We start from the raw sequence: 21,499 nt of genomic DNA on the forward strand, positions 1-21,499 counted from the left end.
TTATCATCTGTATATTGAGCTGCATGCCTCGAGTTCACCTTTACATATTTTCTAGGATATTTTGTTCTTATTGGACTTCCTATATAATATTAGCGGTGCCACTTTTTTGTGTTTCATCCTTTTTTTGTTTGAACCATTGTGTATGCTCCTTTGTACATTTAGTATGTTTACAAATTGGAACTTAATTTATTTGTAAAAGTGGAACTATAGCCAAAAAGTTTTTTAGTTTTGGATAGAGTGGCAAATGGCTTGAACTATCGTAACCCTGAAAGGTATATTTTATTGCTATTTGTACAGTTGAGGAGATTCCCCTTCACTTTCTATTATTGGTGACCACACAAGTAGTTGGGGAAATTCTCCACCAGTGATACAGACAACTATCAAGGCCTGACATAAGTTCTCTACCTAGAAATAAAATGTTATTCGTATAAGTCATCTTTTGTTATAGTAACTTATATTATTCTTTATTGTAGGTTTCATACTTGACAAAAACAGAGCAGAACACTTATCGGCTAAGCTGGGGGAACGATAATTTAGATAACGTTGCACTTTCTTCAAGTCCAATCCATTCTGGGTGAGTATACGTTATATAGTGCCATTAGCTAGGGCTATATGTGAGTATTTTAGGGAGTAGTGGTCCTTATGGATGATAGAACATTATTGTGTTGTTTGTGATTGTCACCGGATGTAGTGTGGGAAATCTGTAAAGTAAAAGAATAGATTAATTAGTATTACCAGCAGGGGGCAGTCAAGACAAAAAAAAACACTAAAATATGCTCTTATGTCAGATGTACCGTAATTATTATTCACACTTGATTCACCCTATGTATGAGATTGTGAGTGACACTTTGTGGTCTATGCATGCTTGATATACTAATTTATTGTAAGGAAAAGTAATATGACATTTTATATTAGGATTTAGGATTTAGAATGCGTAAATCTTATATCACCTTGGCATGGTTACTTCAGCCAACAGCCATATTCAATATGGCAAAGAGTAAGGTGTATTTATGGATGCCAAACAATACACACAACTTCCTCCACTAGTAAAACTATAGCTCCTTGAGTTTGTATGCCAGATTGATATCTGCCCAGAGGACAGTGGCAGTGTTTATTAGGCCAGTACAAAAGGTATTCTTAGTTCACATTATGATTTAAATACAGACATTTTTATAAATGTTTTTATATAAGGTTATGGTTCAGTGTGCATGCAAGTTTTTTTTTTTTTAACCAAAGCTATGTGGATTCACAAATTTGAGGTGTGTTATTCATCATGCAAATATAAACATTACAATATAAAGTATTCAATACTAAATAATGTCTATAGCTCAAACACCAAAGATTTTCATACGTGTGTAATGTAAAATCCGTGTGTCAACACAGCAATCAAAAGAATGATTGTCCAATCATGTGCAGATGAAAGTAAACATGCATTTTCTTTACGCATGATTGGATAACTGAAGTGAATCTTTACACATTTTATTATGTGAATATTTTCAAATCCTTTAGTAAATCAGCTTCAAACTGTGTTCCATAGTCTTCAACCAAGGTCCAAATATCCTTTGTCCATGCTTTCCCCGAGGTTGTGTATGCTCACCTGGTATGATGATCATTCTCCTCAATTAGGTCCATGTTCTGCTAAATCTGCTGAACCAGAATTCCTATCCAAAACAAAACAATAATTAATGATCAAATACTATTATTTCTTATATTGTCCAAGATTAGATCAATTACAAACAATGCCACAGCTCACATTGGATAGAACTCACTAAACACATACATAGATCACTCTGGTTAATGACTTTGGAGCACAGTTTGTTTTGATTTCTGTGTGAGTTTTAGGCCCATTTACATCTATGTGTTCCAGGAACATGTGCAGAAACTCGTGTTTCTGCATGCGTTCCCAGAACGCACAAAAAATCCGCTAAAAGACAGATAGCAATTGCACGTTAACCACTTCAGCCCTGGACCATTTGGCTGACCAAATACCAGAGCACTTTTTGGGATTCGGCAGTGCGTCCCTTTAACTGACAATTGTGTGGTGGTGCGACGTGGCTCCCAAATAAAATTGTAGTCCTTTTTTTCCCACAAATAGAGCTTTCTTTTTGGGGTATTTGATCACCTCTACAGTTTTTTTCTTTTTTTTTTGTGCTATAAACAAAAAAAGAGTGACAATTTTGAAAAAACGCAATATTTTTTACTTTTTGCCAAAATAAATATCCCCAAAAATATATAAAAAAACATGTTTTTCCTCAGTTTAGGCTGATCCGTATTCTTCTACATATTTTTGGTAAAAAAAAATGCAATAAGCGTTTATTGATTGGTTTGCACAAAAGTTATAAAGTCTACAAAATATGGGATAGTTTTATGGCATTTTTATTAATATTTTTTATTAGTAATAGCGGTGATTTGTGATTTTTATGATGACTACGACATTATGGTGGACAGATCGGACACTTTTGACGTTATTCACATTTATACAGCGATCAGTGCAATTAAAAATGCACTGATTACTGTGTAAATGTGACTGGCACTGAAGGGGTTAACCAGTAGGGGGCACTGCATGTGTTAAGTGTGTGCTAGGGATGTGTTCTAACTGTGGGGGGGATGGGCTACGTGTGCACGACTCTGATCACCACTTCCGATCACGTAGCTTGCATGCGTGTGCCCACAATGCCACGTCTTAAAGGACAACGTACAGGTACATTAATATGCTCGGACGTGCCATTATTCCGACGTACATTGGCGTGAGCAGGTCGGCAATTGGTTAATGAAAAACGTGCAGTAAAAAAGTTGCAGCCACTACATTTGTAATATTCAGGTGAATGGGCTGCCCTTTGCCATTTTGCAACAAAGGCACAAACAAAAAAAAGCACATAAGCGGGACGTACAGGTGTGAATAAGGCCTTAGAATTTTGATCTGTAGACTTAATTTTGTATTGATTACTTTATTTTGTTTTTGCATGGTGTTATTAGCAATTTTCATGTTGGGAATTCTTGCACTTTATTATGGGTCTGTTCATAAATGCTTTCACACAAGGTTCACACAACTTTCAACCAGGATTTATACATATTGCAATTGGATGTATTTGGATATGTGTGAAAATGATGTGAAAACATTGATAAATAGACCACAGGGGGGTGTACTAAAGGCAAATCCACTGTGCACTCCTTGGAAGTGCACTTGGAAGTGCAGTTGCTGTAGATCTGAGGGGGACATGCAAGAAAAATAAAAAAATAGCACTTTTGCTTGCACATGATTGGATGATAGAAATCAGCAGAGCTTCCTCTCATTATTCTGTCGTCAGTAGCAGAACACTTAAGTTCTGTAATTTGCAAGGTGAGGCCTCCTTGCACTGGATTTATTTTTCCAGCACATCCCACAGATGCTCAAATGTATTGAGATTTGGAGAATTTAAAGGCCAAGCCAATACCTCAAACTTGTTTTTGTGTTCCTCAAACCATTCTTGAATTCATCAGATTAGGTTACCTACTTCCATTGCACCTTAGTCTAGTTCGGATCACGTACCCATTGTAGGCACTTTTGACTGTGGACTTGGGTCAGCATGGGGACCCTGACTGATCTGCAGCTATGCAGACCTACACAAACCAAGCTGCAAAATCCTGTGTTTTTTTGACACCTATTGGAACCAGCATTATTTTTTTCAGAAATTTGAGCTACAGTAGTTCTTCTATAGGATTGGACTACACGGGCCAGCCTTTGCTCCCCATGTGCATTAAGGAGCCTTGGCCACCCATGGAGCTGTCACCAGTTTGCCAGTTTTCTTTCCTTAGACCAGTTTTAGTAGGTTCTGACCACTGCAGATGGAGAACATCCCACAAGAGCTTAAGTTTTGAAGATGCTCTGACCCAGTTGTTTAGCCATCACATTTTGCCCTTTGTGAAAGTTGCTGAAATCCTTACAATTGCCCATTTTTTCTGCTTTCAACGCGACATCTTCTGGGACATGTTCACTTTCTACTTAGTATATGCCACCCACGTTCAGATGCCATTATAACAAGATAATAATTGTTATTCCCTTTACTTGTCGGAGGTAATGTCATGGTGTGTATGCGCCTGTGTGTGCGTGATGTGTGTGTTGGTATGTATATATATATATATATATATATATATATATATATATATATATATATCTTGACATCATATATGTCTCTCAGTAAAAAACATCCCTCTATGTAGATTACATTAGGATTTCTTGACTTTTTTCTCTTTCTTCTTTCTATGCTTTCTCACTGCTAAATAATCTGTTCTGTTGCAGCCACATATCTCCTTGTCTTGAGAGAGACCACAGCAGGTGATCCTAAACTTTATGTTCGATATGTGATTACATTGCTTCCATATTGTTTTCAGTAACTCACATCAGGATGCTTCAGTGTGTTTACCTTAATTACCTAAAATATGAAATTATACAGCATAATTTCTGTTATCATGTATTAAATACACAGTACATGTGTAAATACACATTCACGTACACCTTGTAAGCATTTCCAAAACGTGGTTGAGTTTTTCAGTCCATCAGAATAATGTAGATGTATGTGCAGGGCTCCAACGACAGCTAAAAATGCTAGAGAAACAGAAAATAATGGAATTATATCGGCAAATCACGTTTTCTTCTATATTGTGCTAAAATGTGATCCTGACAGGTTACATTTTTGTCAGGTTTCCCTTATATTAAAATTGATTGTTTATATTGAAATTGAAGGATTCTTCATATTGTAGATACATGTTACTTTTATGCCAAGATAGCTGCTTGCACTGTAGATAAAAAAAAAAATAATTAAAAAGTTGCAGGTGTTCTTTACCAAAAGCTATTTGTAATCTGGAATGATGTAAGGAGCCATTTTTATTAGAAGTAAATATAAGATATTATTTAATGCTGAACTCCAGAAAAACAGCAAAATACATAGATTAAATATATATATAAGGTAGCTGTTTACCAGTCCTGAGATTCACAGAGCACTGCCAGTCTTAATTCTGCCATATATACAGTGTTCTGTAGGAGTCCAATCCCAGGTCATATTATGGTTCTTTCATTGGTGTCAAAGGCATATTTCACCTTTTGTAAAAAAAAATAATAATAATAATAATAATAATACTAAATAAAGTCACAATAATTTTAAAGTGCATTTATTATTTTTTGGCATTGAAGTCTGCAGAACATTGCAACTGGGATAAGTGGATCACTGGTGCATTGCACAGGCTCCTGCAGACTATTCTTCCAGTCACAGGTCCATATTGAGTAAAAACCTTTTGTTATGGGGTTGGAGGAAATATCAATGGACTACAACTACAATGACATCACCGCACTTCATTGAGATCTACCAGTCCCCCTGCTGCAGTGGAAAATGAAACTTGTAGTCTCTCTGTTCACAGACCACACCGAATTCAAAAAATGACAGGGGCCAGGGGGAAGAAGAACTCCTAGATTCAGTAAAGTGGGTAGGGTGGGTGTTGGTTTAAATTATATATTGATGTATATACAACACTCCAGTCATTTTCTTCCTTTATGGCCTGGAGCTAATCAGGCCATGGTGGTTCGAGCCTGCTGCACCCTGCTGAACCTGGCCGAGATTTGAACTATGTATCGACAGGCTAAATGTGCTCAAGTTGATCGATTGATCAACTTGGGTACAACCAGCTTGTCGGATTTTACATTGCTAGTGCCTGTTATAGCTGATAGCAGTAATCAATGTGTTCTCCCGATGGGGGTGGCTTCCCCTGCCCCCGCCAGAAGAACACAAATGAGTGGGATTCCTCCATCAACACTGACTGTGTTGATGGGGGACTCAAGCAGTTTTCTTTCCTGTAACTGTCTAGGACCATAGGACCGGTTTAACAGTAGCTTGATGGTCTTATGGTATGTAATTCCATCAGACCTGGCAATCACTGGATAACTGATTGTGTGCAATCTTTTAATGTATGTGAGCACGTTGCAGTTGCAGGGGTTATCAGAACTTTATTGCTAGTAATTTACTTAAAATTGCATTAAATGCTAATGTTTAAAAATCCATCCACTTTGTTGAAGGAGGCAAACATTTGCAGTACATTACTTACTGATTATTTTTGGCAACATGGAACTAGCCACTTTGACAATGCAGGCTCAAGCTGCTGTCAGTCAACTTTCTAGAAGGATGGAGTAGCTGGGGAGTGGCTTGTCACTGTAGACTTTTAGTACTGTCTGTGTGGACACTAGGGATGATGCTTGACTCGAACATCGGTCGTTCGTCTGTTCAGCGAATTCAAAACTGTGCGGACCGTACACACCAAATTTGTGTGGTACAAACGACCCACAATGCACTACGCCATGGCTCATGATTAAGCCCCCATGCTTGGCCAATCACAGCGCCGTGAGGAGAGCCATAATTGGCCACAGGCAGGATGCCTGTGGCCAATTATAGCTCAGGGGGTTTAGTGCATGCCCCACACTATATGAGGCCACCAGCGCGGCGGCCTTGTGTAGTGTGTTCCGGCTGGCAGGGAAAGAGCAAGATAGGCAGAGACAGTGTTCTTTTCTCAGGCATCTGCAGGAGTTAAAGTGGGTGTTGTGTGCCTCCAGCACAGTATACAGCTGTATCTACCCTTTTTTGCTGGTGTTCTCTAATACAGTCATCTGCATGAGTTAGTGGGTGTTGTGTGCCTCCAGCACAGTATACACCTGTATCTACCCTGTTTTGCTGGTGTTCTCTAATACAGGCATCTGCAGGAGTTAGTGGGTGTTGTGTGCCTCCAGCACAGTATACACCTGAAGATACCCTTTATTGCTGGTGTTTTCTAATACAGGCATCTGCAGGAGTTAAAGTGGGTGTCGTGTGCCTCCAGCACAGTATACACCTGAAGATACCCCTTATTGCTGGTGTTGTCTGTTGCATATCTTGCATATTAGCCTTTAAAATGAGCACTTTTGATTTTAAACGTTCGAGTCCCATAGAATTTAATAGGGTTCTAAAGTTCGTACAAATTTTTGGTCCGTTCGAAGGTTCTGGTGCGAACCGAACCGGGGGGGGGGGGGGGGGGTTCGGCTCATCCCTAGTGGACACACGCAGCATAGGGACACTCAGCTTTAGTCTTGGTTGGGAATGCAAACACAGACATGAGTGAATGGGACCCTGCAAGGGGACAGAAGAAATGGAGTCCTTTTTGACAGATAGAATGCAAAACAACTACAGGCTATGTAAGAATAATACACAGCAAACCTAATAAGGTCTGGGGCCTGCAGCACTATAGGCCTTTTTTTTACATTTCAGGGTTTATAAACACTTTAACTGTTACTAGGTATAAAAATATTAATGTGTGCATACTGTAAATGTGAACAAGGTCTGCTGCCTGCCACACTGTTATATGTAAAATTCCATACTAGAACCTTTTTGCTGTATCAAAGCTAATTATTAAACCTCTGTTAAACGTTGTATTGTTTAATAGTAAACACTGAAGCACCCTGATTATTTTATTTAAAACAAAAAAAAATATATTTTTGTTCTCTGAACCTGTATTGGTATTCAGAAAACAAACCCGCAAAAGCCATCTTCATGTATCATTGAAACCTTATTGAAAGATGTATATGGTTGCAATTCTGCCTTTGCTTGGGCAAAGTATTTGCATGATGGTTTGAACTGACCATATATGGACATATTTAATAGTCCAGTGTTAAGAGCTATGGTGTGTTCAAAATAATAGTAGCCAATCACATGTTAGCATTTCATATAATTTCTGAATGCTGATGTTTGATTAGCTATTTTTTTCCTCAGACTATTGCTCTTTGCACTGTTTTTAAATAAGCCCCCCAAAGAGGCTTTACTGTATTACCCACAGCAAACATTGTAGCAAATTTTACTGTGGTTAATCTGTGGTGAGGCATACTGTATGGCCTTTACCTGTGTCTTCTGTATACAGTAGGATATCAGAAATACAGAATTAGAATTAGAATTTCAGAAGGTAAGAGAAACAGAAAATATGCTGGATTATCTCAATTACCAAATCCAGCACTGTATTAAACTTCAAAGAAAAAATGTGCTTAAAGAAGCATAGAGAATGTTATTGCTATCCTCTCCTTCTGAGCAACAGAGACACCTTTGAAGCAGCACCGTCAGTCTGGGGAGAGGGTAATGTTAGATGCACTAGTGATTTTGATGGACTTGACTAATAAATTAAAGCCACGCTGAAAGCTAACACTTTTAAGCAGTTACAGCAACAGTTAATTTCCTTTTGGGATAAAAGTTTTACATAAATGGTTACATGCTTTGGCTGCACAGTTAGTGGTCAGATCAACAAGTAAAAATAAAACCAAAAAAGCCTAAAAAACAAAAAAATGCAGCTGCCACATCTAAGAACTGGTAAGCAGCAATGTGGTACCCCATCCTCTGATAATGGTAGTTGGCTGGCTGCTATATTAGATTACTAGCTTTTCTTTCTTAGTCACAATCCTAAACATGGATGCAGATCAGTTAAGTCAAAGAAAGCGTATTCTTGTTCCAGGTCAGTGATTCCACATATTGCAAAAAGTGGAGTCCTGAATTTGAATATGTTATGGCTTTCAGTGGCCATAGATTGGGAATCTATCACAGATAAAGGCAAGGTATGGGAGATTAGCTCTTTGTAGCTTGAATCAGGTACTGCCGAAAACTTCTTGCCATTTCAACTCGATGGTACATTGAGGCACATACATGTAGACATTTGTTATTGTGCCAATGTAAACCCATAGATAGACTGATCACCACAAATTATGCTCAGATTTATTGTGTCATTTTCTGTTATTGGGACATGTATGCCCACCCTTTTTCTTGCCCTATAAGGATGACTATAAGCTAGGGTTGGACAACTTTACACTGAATTCTGCCCTCCTTAGAAAATTGTACTTGGTTAACAGCCAATGGCAAAGAAATTTAGCATCTATGAGGGCAAGGCCTGGGGTCTCAAACTCTGGAATTATTCAATAATGCATATCTCTTGCCCCCTCATACAGCCATACAACTACTTATTGTTATGTATCATAACCAGTGGTGGAACTACCAAGGTTGCAAAGGTCACACTTGCAACTGGGCACTGGCATTCCACCACCGTGGTGGACCCAAGATAGCACGAAGTGGGCCCACTGCAGAACATGTGAAAGGGTCCCATTGCAGGACTGTAATAACGGGCCCTGCAACTGGAGTAAACGGCCTTGAGGTCAGGGGTCCTTTTATTGTTTCTTGCACCGGGGCCATGAAGCTTCTAGTTACGCCTCTGACCATAACTTACAGGGTTTATTAATGTAATTTCTAACTAATAATGAAGAGGGATTAAATTTAAAAAAAGTTTAGATCATGTAACAAAATGAGTGCATCTGCCCCAGCCCTCAGGTGTTGTCTATCCTGGTGGATGCAAAGCACTACACCTTGCAAAGTGCACCTCTGTCACCTTCTTGATGCTTTACTTTTTTAGTAGAGAAATTACTGTTCAGAGCTTGGACATGTTTTTACTAGAATCATACAGTATTAAAATATGAATAAAGTTGGAGTGTGAAATGAGTTCTACATTTTAGTACAACCCATTTGTCTCAATAGACTAGTCTCCTTGCTAACTCTTTGTGTGAACCTAACCTAGTCAATCTTTCAGTTAGATCTTAAAATTGGTGTATCAGATTCCATTTTATTGTAAAAAAAAAAAAAAAAAAACATGTTGGTACTGTCATGGACTGTAAAGTGCATGTTCAAACTGCTTGCACCTTTCATATGCATTATGGGTGCATGCTTACTTGTTTGTGTATGTGTCTGAAAGTAAATAAAAAAAAAAAAAAAAAAAAAAAATATATATATATATATATATATATATATATATATATATATATATATATATATATATACAGTATAGTGGATGTGGAGGTAAATATTAACTTTCTAAATGTATGCTTATCCTCTAATCAGCAGCATGCAAGACCCACTTTTGTGTTGCAGATATGTGGATTTTCACAGCTTGTAATTTTCTAATACTGTTGCCTTGCTATCTTTGCATTTTAAACTATTAAAACACAAACACTTTAGGTAATATGCTGTACACGGAGTAGAATGCTCTGTAAACAAATACAAAGCACTGCTAATTTTCAGTTTATTTTGCTTGTTATTTTATTAAAAAACAAATAAAAACATTATAGCTGAAGTTTGGCCATAAAAAAAAAATATATATATATATATATATATATATATATATATATATATATATATATATATAGCTTTATTGAGCTAACTGTATTGAAGGATGTCCCACAGCAGCTGGATCCTGTACAGATCTTCACTGTAGGGTTTCCCAGTCCTCTTAGCCCTTGTACACACGGTCGGAGATTCCAACGGAATGTGACCGTTTTGTCGGATATTCCGACTGTGTGTGGTCTGCATCGGACTGTTTCCGTCGACGTTAACGAAATAACGTCATCACGTTATGTACAATCGGATTTTTCGACAACTTAGTCCGACCGTGTGTATGCAACATCACTTCCGGACCTCTTCCGGAATTAATCCGTCGGAATTACTCAGACGGATTTGGTTGTCGGAATCTCCGGCCGTGTGTACAAGGGCTTACTGTCACTGAATTTCTGGTTCTGTGTGGGTTAATAGCCTCATGTCCTATGTGAAGGTGCTGTGAAAAAGTTCCTAGAACCCAACGCCTCCTCCCTCCTACATTGAGGACAGTGGCGGCTGTTGCTCAAAATTTTTTTGGGGGGGTGCAAACAAACTGAAAAATACTGAACCCCCCATCAATTGCAGCCTCACTGTGCCCATCAAATGCAGCTATTGTGCCCATCAAATGCAGCCACTGTGCCCATCATACGCAGCCACTGTGCCCATCATACGCAGCCACTTGTGCCCATCATACAAAGCCACTTGTGCCCCATCATATGCAGCCACTTGTGCCCCATCATATGCATGCAGCCACTTGTGCCCATCATATGCAGCCACTTGTGCCAATTAAATAGCCACTTGTACCCGTCATATGCAGCCACTTGTGTCTGTCAAATGCAGCCACTTGTGCCCAGTATATGCATCCACTTGTGCCAAGTAAATGCAGTCACTTGTGCCAATGAAATGCAGCCACTTGTGCCCATCAAATGCAGCCACTTGTGCCCCTCAAATGCAGCCACTTGTGCCCAGTATATGCAACCACTTGGGCCCAGTAAATGCAGTCACTTGTGCCAATCAAATGCAGACACTTGTACGCATAATATGCAGCCATTTGTGCCCGTCAAATGCAGCCACTTGTGCTCATCAAATGCAGCCACTTGTGCACCATCAAATGCAGCCACTTGTGCCCATCAAATGCAGCCACTTGTGCCCATCATATGCAGCCACTTGTGCCCATCAAATGCAGCTACTTGTGCCCATCAAATGCAGCCAGGCTCAGCTGTCACTTCACTAACCCCCCCCCCCCATGTGGCCGATACAGTGGTACTTACTCGGCGGGAAGCCGTGGCTGTGGCTCCTGTGTCTGCTCTTCTCCGAAAGCGTTAGGTATCCAATAGGATCGCCTAATGCTTTGGCCAATCAGGAGACAGGTCTCACTGACCTGCATGGTGATTGGCAGGGAGGAATGTTAGTGTGAAAATAGCGAAAATTAATTTGCAATGCCACACAACAGGGTGGGATTGAGACGCAGTACTCTGCACCCCAAGCCCACCCTATTTTGAAGCCTATTAGAGCCTCTGGGTCTAATCATGTGTTTTAAAATACAAACCCCAGCCTATCCTCGCCATAGTATTTCATGTGTCCAGCATCCTGAAAGAGGTTGGACACATGAATAGGGAGGGCAGCAGAGGTGTCGGAGGGGCGGCGCCCTTTTGTCCACAATGCATGGGCCACCACTGATTGAGGAACCATCATTTAGGTCTGGTTCAAACTGGTGTGATTTCATATGCAATTTGGGTTGCTTAGAATCACATGACAATAGAAATCACATTTATTTCAGTGGTGTCTGTTCACATCAATGCAACGCAACTGTGATGCGACTTTGGGGAAGGGTCCTATGCTACTTGGGTGCGATGCAGTGTGATTTTGTGCCCCATAGACTTCAATGGAAACACATCAAAAACACATCTGCACATGTTCTCAATGCAATTCTAGTGCATCCCCCGCCCTCCCAAGTATTCTTCTTCTCCAGAAATTGCTCTAGTATAGAAATTGCATCAAAAATGCAGCAAGTCATACTGCAGATGCACTACATAATTGCTTTGGTAATAAGATAAAATTGCAGCTGCACTAGTGTGAACCAGGCTTTGTTGCTTTTACTGCCTGTAACACAATCTGTGAATAGGGGAGTGAATCCTGTGACAGATAAGTTAGCTTACTAAATCTATAGAGAATTTATTTTTTATTGTAAGGCAAAACTTCAGCTTTAATACTATATGATCATTTTGTTGCAGATGTTACCCCCCTTATTTTGAATTTTGTGAAATAAATTACTTATTAAATTACTTATTATAATATATATATAAATTAATTATTTTGTAGTACTTAGTATTTGTAAATTTAAACAGTAACTTAATCTCTTTGAGACTTTGTCTTGTGCTTACTTTTATGGTTATTGTGCTTTTTCTCAGTTTCCTGGTTAGCTTTATGGTGGATGCCCGAGGCGGTGCCATGAGAGGTTGCAGGCACAATGGACTGAGAATAATAATTCCTCCTCGGAAATGCACTGCTCCCACAAGAGTGACCTGCCGTTTGGTGAAGCGCCATAGATTGGCCACTATGCCGCCTATGGTAGAAGGAGAAGGTCTGGCTAGTCGTCTCATTGAAGTTGGCCCTTCTGGAGCTCAGTTCCTTGGGTAGGTTCAGACGATGACCATTTATGGCTTATTTTATTTTACATGTCATGCAGAAATGGACACTTTCAAGATTGTTAAAGGGTATTGTATAGTAAAATTGAAATTAGATTAGAATATTTCTGAGGTGCATTCCCAATTAGGCAGGCCATACATTGTACATTTTTTCTATACAATCTTCCTTTAGATTTACCAAAACCATATAATATGAGGTCAAACCTAAACACTTTCAATTTGTATGCAATTAGGCAGGACCTTGCACTACATTGTCGAAGTTCAGTCTAAAGAAAACTGAACAATAAAATTGTATAATGTATACCCAGTCTTACATCTTACCATTGCTAATGCCTAGTACACACGGGCCGAATGCCAGGAGACATCTGGTGGCTCAATAAAAAACTGCTGACCTTCTGCCCCTGTTTATGTCAGCTGGTCTGACAGAAGCCAGCCATTGGGCCAGCTCCTGTGGGACGAGTATGCTGAAAAACCAGCGGCTGACCGGCTCCCAATCAGCGCTCTCAGCCTCAGACCAGCTCCCAATTAGCGCTTTCAGTGTTCTGGCAGGGGGGCCATCCCCCTGTCAGAACACAACAGCTCAGCAGGGGAGATTGTTGTACTAACATCGTAACTATTAGTACAGCGGCTTTCGACCAGAGCTGCCAGGAACTGGGTTGACCCAAATAAATACTATTAGTGTACACCAGGCTTAAGAAGTAGAGATCAGGGAAAGATATGTTATGTAAATTAGTGTCCAGGAGTTCCTATTGTATTTACAACAATATCACTGTGACATGTACGATAATGTCAGTGATGATCCATTGGAACCCTGATAGAGAAGTAAGTTAATGTAGTAAATAGATCAATGGACACAGTTACTTATCTAGCAATACGTGTTTTTTATCCATTAGACAGCTGAGCAGACAACCTATGCACCAGCCTTATCAGATAGTAATGATGGAAATATCCTATTGACTTCTACCTTGAGACTGGTCTGCCAGCCAGGGGTGTCTGCTCACATCCTACATATTGTCAGATAAGATCATAATCATGTATTGTTTGTAACCAACGTTAGTAAATGTCAGACCTAGAGGAAAAGCATAGTAGAGCAGTAATGCAGAGGTAAGTAATATTTAGGCACAAACAGTGAAACAGAAGGGTGCAGATCTTCAAACAAGTTTATTATGAACTAAAAACAGTTTGATCAATGTCCAAAGATAAGCACAGTAACCACGCATTAGCACTGCTAGAGGATGAAGACAGGATAGACTGAAAACTGGCAAACTGTCATTCCTTAAGTGAGCTGGTGCTGGACCTGCTCAGCTGTCAAAGTAAGCAGTGTGTTAGGCAGCTGAAGGCACACGTAGAAGAGGAAGATTTGAGAAAAGAGGCATGTCCCTGAATGTGTTGCCTGCCATCCCCAGTGGTTCTCCTCTTCCACGTGTGCCTTCAGCTGCCTGAGATGCTGATTACTTTGACAGCTAAGCAGGTTCAGCTCTCCGGTGCCTGCTTTAGAAATGACAGATTGCTGGTTTTGCAAACACCTTATGGTTCTTACACATACATTCAGCAGCCCCTAAAACCCTGCCCTGATGGCTTGGGCATTCTGACAGGCAAAACTCTTTTTAGTGATGTTGACGTTTTCTGCTACCTTTCCATCCTTAAACATTCCTATTGTCCCATCAGTTTAATGGGCTGCCCTGCAGGCTAGCATGAATTTGCAGGAGGTTGGAAGAAGTAGGCAAGTCGTGTTGGGGCTTTGCCTATCAGAACGACTTGGTATTTGGCCATAAGGCAGGGGAGGCTGTTGTGGCTATTTGCAGGCAGCTTCAGGGACCTGCATTTTACATCTGCATTATTTTTCTTTTGTGATACCCTATTTCCCCTAAAATAAGACCTAGCATGATTGTCGACGATGGCTGAAATATAAGCCCTACCCCCCAAATAAGCCCTAGTTAAAGTCCTTCTATGTCTTATTCTAAGGGTATGGCTTATTTTTGGGGAAATAGGGTGGGGTTTATTTAAGGGGTAGGGCTTATATTGCAGCCATCACCGACACTCACGCTAGGTCTTATTTTAGGGGAAACAGGGTAGGATCTTTTTAAATTCTAAACTTTTTTGAAAGCTGTAGCGTTTGAGTTACACAATGCACTGAAATTTGTATTGGTTTAGTTGACTAGTAAGTTGTACTTACAGGGAAATAATGTCTACAATTTGGCTCATTTTTGCTGTGTTTATTTAATTATTGCTTTACTCTGATGTTGAAAAGAGATGATAGGTAAGCTATACTAACTGTTTGAAGAATACTGTATACGTAATGCTGCACATACACACTGTGATATTTTGCAGTGATGTTGAAAATGTTTTCCCAACATTGTAGCTGTAAAGTTATGTCTTTGGCTTAACTTTTTACTGCACAAATGATGCGCTGTACTGAAGAACATCATTTTGTTGATTTGTAGAGGGGAAAGCAAAAATATATAAACAAAATTTTACTTTATAACATAGGTTAACACTTGTGCAAAATACAAAATCATTACTTGTATAGCAGACTTAGCAAGCATTAGTGATTTGATTTGTTTGTAAGAATCTGGAGTTGATGACCAGATTTACCATTTTATAATTTTTAACTTATTTTGATAGTATTCTGAAGGTTCTTTGGGGTTGATTTAATAAAGGCAAATAGATTGTGCGCTTTGAAAAGGGCAGTTGCTCCAGAGCTTAGTAAATAAGGTAAACCTTCACTTTGTAAAGACTACCCAATCAAAAGCAAGGAAAATTAAAAAAAAACTGCATTTTTGCTTGCACGTGAGTGGATGATGGAAGTCAACAGAGCTTCTTCTCATTTATTAAGCTCTGGAGCAACTACACTTGCAGAGTGCAACTGCACTTTGCAAAATACACAGGCTATTTGCCTTTAGTAAATCCACCCCTTAATTTAGCTTTTTGTGTTCAGTTACACAAAAGATTTTATGATATGATACTATACAATTCAATAACTAATAAATATCACACTTTTGTTGCATGACAGAGTGCAGTAAATGGAAACCATTTTACCTTCCTGACCAACAAATAACAAACTCTGTCATCTGGCACTTAACTTTGAATGTTTCCATCTTTTCATTTTTCCATCTTTGCTTTCTATGAATGTTGAAGCATACAGTTTAGGGGTAAGTGAGTGACTAGGCAGCTTATAGAGTATTTGCATTTTTTACATTTGGATGAAGGGTGGTTAGATCTGCCACCCATTGTCCCTCTGGAGACAGTTCTCCAGTAACTTCCGGTTCTCTTCTGTGGAGTGCATTGTCTATTTATTCCAAGAAGAATACATACCACAGGAGGAAACAGAGTGTGGGCGAAATTGTGGTCAGAGCTGTGTTGAAATTGTGTTTGGGACACTTTTGTCAAACCCTCCACACTGCACCCAAAGCTAAAACAAGGCATTGGGTGGAGTTCAGCTTTAACCGCATGTGCTAAAAACTGTATATTGATATGACATGACATATGTGCTGTGAACAAATACTGCCTATTGTGAATCTAGAAATAATTTTTCCTGATCAATTTTTTGTCATATCTGTTAGCGCCTTTGATAGATTTGAACATGTAAAACAGATTGAAACAATTGATCCCATGGGCCTACTGAGGTAGTGGGATAGAATACTACTTTGTTTTTCGTTTTTACTTTTAGCTGGCATGTAATACACATTTTTCTACTCCCAAACTGTGGCATTTCACCTCTAACTCAAGCTGAAATTACTCTTACCTATGTTCTTTCTCCCACTGCTGCTTTGGATGTATTCAGTAAACTACACCTTCCTACGGCTCCCCCCCCTCTAAATGAGGGAGAAAGCTTGGTCAGCCGAATCCTTCAACTGGGACCTCCTGGAACCAAATTCCTTGGGTAGGAGAGACTTTAGATCAAGTTGATGGATGCCGGCCCCCTATTCGTCCCTGTTGTTCTCCAACATAATTTATTTATTTCTGTCAGTGATCTTTCCATGATCTGTGTGATTTTTTTTTTTTTTTAAATGTGTCCTGAAGAGGCATTGTAATCCCTGTGACTGTTTTTGTTTTAGTGCAGTAGTACGTGTGCCTTCTTCTTTTGACTTTTATTGTGAAGTGGTGTTGTTTTTTGCTTGAGCATGTGATTGTTTTTTTTTTCTTTTTTAACTAGTGATTGACTTTTAATCTGTGTCAAAGCACAATGGATCACAAGCTTAGACATGTTTATTGTCAGTGACTGAAATCCCAGTGCGACTTAATGCTGAAGATTATTTAAATGCATGACACATCCCAAAATAACCACACTTTCTGTGTTATATTTGATCGTAATTTTCAACACATACAATTTGTTTCCAACTAAGTAAAGCTGCAACGATAAACTGTCTATAATTTTCTGATGCAGTAAATCTGTTGACTTTAAAAGCATTGTGTGTGTGCTTGCAAATTAGGAACTCTAAGCTTCTTTTCTCCAGCAGTAAATCACTTGCCTCATTAATTACAGAGTTTAATGTATATTTTTTATTTAGGCCTGTTATTGTCGAGATCCCCCATTTTGCTGCCTTGCGTGGAAATGAGCGTGAATTAGTGATACTGCGTAGCGAAACTGGAGATAACTGGAAAGAACATTTCTGTGAATTTACTGAAGATGAATTGAATGAGATTCTTAATGGAATGGATGAAGGTATTTTTATTATTTACATATATGAATATGATATAATACATGGTAATGCTTATCCAAAACGTTAAAGTGATTGTAAAGGCTGTTTTTTTTTTCCTATAAATAATAAAAAAACATGTTATACTTACCTGCTCTGTTGCAGTGGATTTGCACAGAGCAGCCTGGATCCTCCTCGTCTCAGGTTCCTCTTCTGTGATCCTGGCCCCTCCCCCCTGTTCAGTCCCCCCACAGCAAGCAGCTTGCCATCGGGGCACCCGAGATGGGACACAGCTCCCTTATGTCCATTCAGATACGGAGCCCAACCCCGCCCCACCGCCTCTCTCCCCTGATTGGTTAGCTGACTTTGACTGGCAGCAGCGGGAACCAATGCGCTGTATCTCAGCCAATTAGGAAGGAGAATCTCGGATGGCTGAGACACTCATGGACATCTCTTGACAGAGAGGGACCTCAGATAAGTGTTAGGGGGGCTGAGGGGGCTGCTGCACACAGAAGGCTTTTTATCTTAATGCATAGAATGCATTAAGATAACAAACCTTCTACCTTTACAGTCCTTTTAAATTGTATCTATGGGATGTGCAGCTAATTGCAGAGGCCTTTACATTGAACATTGTTATAGATGTGGTAATTATAGACCTCAGGGGAGTGAGAAAGGGACTCTTACAGTTTTGTATATCTGTGATGAAGTCAAAGAGACAATAAAGTTCATATTTAGAGGATAAATATATTCATACGCACATTGGGCAGAGTTTGTGAACAGCCTCAGTGCTAGTCCCTTAACTGAGGTAAGATTAAAAAAGTCTGGCCCAAATTACCAAATATTTCTCTAGAAGGAGTTAGCTAGCTCGCCACATGGTTCTGATAGACCACAGATCATTGGTTGATTTAAGCTAGGCCTATTGTCAGTCTTTTTACGTTTCTTAGTACATGGTATTGATTGGGAACACATTTGTTTACTATCTTTCTGAATGTTAGATAGATAGTGTAAAAAATGTGACTGTATGATGACTTCCTCACTCAGGGTGTGTGGTCATTAAACTGTATCTCTGCCATTTCTATGCAGTTCTTGACTCTCCAGAGGAACTGGAAAAGAAGCGCATTTGCCGTATTATTACCCGGGACTTTCCACAATATTTTGCGGTGGTTTCTCGGGTTAAACAGGACAACAACCTGATTGGACCTGAAGGAGGAATTCTGAGCAGCAATGTGGTACCTCAGGTCCAGGCTGTTTTTCCAGAGGGAGCCCTAACTAAAAGAATTCGTGTTGGCCTTCAGGTATGTAAATCAAAAGACATTACACTTCAAATACTGGCAGATTGACTTTTTTTATTTGACTTGCGTTAGTTCAAGGTGTATTTAAAACCGGGTCCCTGAGGGGAATTTTAAAAATCTCCAGGTTGCCTTCCTAAACCTTATATGGGGATATATTTGTCACAGACTATTCACGGTGTCCTTTGCATACTCAAGGCTCTATGGAGACTAGGGGGGCCTAAAATTTTAAATTACTTTTTAGCTTCACACTTATGGCACTGAGCCTCCCGCTTCACTTTTTGGGCATGTTACAGATGGACTGAAATTGAGAAACTCTGGCTTATTCCTATCTATCCCAAATCCACTTTATGGAGTTCCTCCTTAACAATTCCCGCCTCTAAACTCCTTCCTCCCATGCAATTCTCCTGAGCAGTTATAGACAAAATCAAAACAAATGTCATCTAATGTCTTCATATTCAATTATGACTTCCCAGATAGCTTGACTTTACACATGGCTCAAACCTGAATAGGCTGACTATTCTCTGCACCTGGGGCCCATTTTCTTTCTCCATTCTACATGATCAATATGAAATTTTTTGACAGCATTTTTACAGCTATCTTAAAGTTTGTTGTTATGATAATTCCTTGCCAAGGATCTTAAATTTTAGTAGTAGCCCCCTTTGAGTACATCTACAGGGATTTACCTTCTTTGAAAGGTCTTGTTTCACAAATACACAAAATACTAGTAGCGATATGTAAAGGTTCCTTTTTAATTAACATAGTTCTTCAACTAAGGGGTCTTCCCAAACCCACTTAAAAGCTTACCAAACACATCTTAACAGCAAGGCAGTGTTTGATAGCTTTCAGGTGGAGATTAGCTACCCCTCTAGCAAAAGAAGAAACACATAATACTATTAAAAAGAATAAAGTGACAGCAAAGTCAAATTTATTTTTCTAAAAATAATACAAGAGATAACACTTACTTACCTCTATACAACAATATTACACTAAAATGTCACTTTCCTTGTGTTGTTGCAAAGGCACCATAGGCTTCTACCCTTGTTCAGGTGCATCCTCTAACACATTGGGGTAAGCCAAACACTGCTACCTTCTCACAGCAGTTTGACTGATGGCAGCAGCAACTTATCGCTCCACAGGCCTCAATTTCTCCTGTAAAACTATGACGGTGAGCAATGCAGATGCCAGGGACAGTGCAGAAGAGGAGACATGGTAAATGTTTAGGGACAGTGGGTTAGGGTAAGACAGGTAGTAGAAGCATTTTTACCTAATTGTCAATTTTTTTTTATTGAAACAGAATAAAGTAGTACAAAAACAAAGAATACAATAGCTGGTAAGGAATACACCGTTAATACATATAACCTCATAACATGGTAGGCCCAAATAGAACTAACTAATATAAACATAGGAAAAAGAAAAACCATGCAAGGCGCTTAAACAAATTGGGTTGTGTCCACAGGCATGGCTACTATGGACATATGATAGTATGCAATGCCTCGTCCCTGGAAAGTGTGAGAGAACAAGAGAGACCAAAAAATATGGGCTTTATGGGCACTGTATCAATGAGTAGACGTATGTAAATATTAGATATAGTAATGTATTAAAGAATAATGTTAAGAACATCATAAAACATCAACAATAATAACCCCAATTTTAGATGAGCATACCCACCGCCTAAACATAGGTAAGGAGAATCCAAAATGTAAACAGTGGTGAATCTGTAACATAATGACAAACATCACCAAACACTGGCAGTGAGCATATGGAGCTATATCTGTAGAGGGGTGAGTAGCTTCACACTAAATGGAATGAATTGTGCGCAACATGTTTCGTGTTCACAAATAACACTTCTTCAGGAGCGTGAGGGGTTAATTATGGTTTAAAACTCTGTTCAGGGGTGAACACAAACAGAGTTTTATTATAACAAATTTCAAATATATTATACAGTACATTAATATTACATAAGAGGTAGATAACCATAAATACTTACAGAAAAGATATGTGAATCAGTTAGAACGAGGGACAGAGCCACTGTATGTATCTCCATATCTGTCTATGGGGGGGGGGGGGGTCATGCTTACCAGTGGCTCTGTCCCTCACTCTACCTGATTCATGCATGTTCTTTGTAAGTATTTATGGTTATCTACCTCTTATGTAATATGTATGTACTGTATGTTATATTTGAAATTTGTTATAATAAAACTCTGTGTTTACCCCTGAACAGGGTTTTAAACCATAATTAACCCCTCACGCTCCTGAAGAAGCAATATTTGTCAATGCGAAACATGTTGAGCACAGTTCATTCCATCTAGCGTGAAGCTACTCACCCCTCTACAGCTATATCTCCATATGCTCACTACCAGTTTTTGGTGATGTTTGTCGTTATGTTACCTATACACCACTGTTTACATTTTGTTTTATTTTGTTCTTGACATTATACTTTAATAAATTACTATATTACATTTTTACTTATGTCTACTCATTGATACAGATGCCCATAAAGTCCCATATTTTTTGTTCTCTCTTGTTCTCATGCAAGGCACTTGTTGTATAATGAAAAAAGCTGTATTCACCATAGTTTAAAAGTACAAGATGAAGGAAGGGAAGTAATAAAATGGAGAAGAATAAAGGAGGAGGGAAGGGAAGGATGGGAGGGAAGGGGAGGAAGGGAAGTGAGGGAGGGAAGGGGGAGAAGCATTTTTACCTTAAAGAAGAAGTAGGTCTAGCACCTTTTCTGCCATACTCCCCAT

The 21,499-nt window shown here is 39.2% G+C and overlaps 1 protein-coding gene across 35 annotated transcripts in view; it reads left to right on the forward strand.

Annotated features, from left to right (window-relative positions):
* ANK2 (ankyrin 2) overlaps positions 1 to 21,499 on the forward strand; it is a 749,119-nt gene that overhangs the window by 637,414 nt on the left and 90,206 nt on the right. For 17 of the 35 annotated variants that reach the window (XM_077476764.1, XM_077476769.1, XM_077476760.1 and 14 more), the window contains 6 exons: positions 474 to 574; positions 4,280 to 4,315; positions 12,584 to 12,808; positions 16,605 to 16,703; positions 17,332 to 17,486; positions 18,544 to 18,755. In XM_077476764.1, the coding sequence (XP_077332890.1) occupies positions 474 to 574; positions 4,280 to 4,315; positions 12,584 to 12,808; positions 16,605 to 16,703; positions 17,332 to 17,486; positions 18,544 to 18,755 (828 nt within the window). The remainder of the gene's footprint in view (positions 1 to 473; positions 575 to 4,279; positions 4,316 to 12,583; positions 12,809 to 16,604; positions 16,704 to 17,331; positions 17,487 to 18,543; positions 18,756 to 21,499) is intronic. The other 18 variants (XM_077476772.1, XM_077476775.1, XM_077476779.1 and 15 more) reach the window with 3 other exon arrangements.

Source organism: Lithobates pipiens, unplaced genomic scaffold (assembly GCF_037356315.1).
Source record: "Lithobates pipiens isolate NorthernLeopardFrog02 unplaced genomic scaffold, aLitPip1_a1.2 Scaffold_13, whole genome shotgun sequence".
Lineage (NCBI taxonomy): Eukaryota > Metazoa > Chordata > Amphibia > Anura > Ranidae > Lithobates > Lithobates pipiens.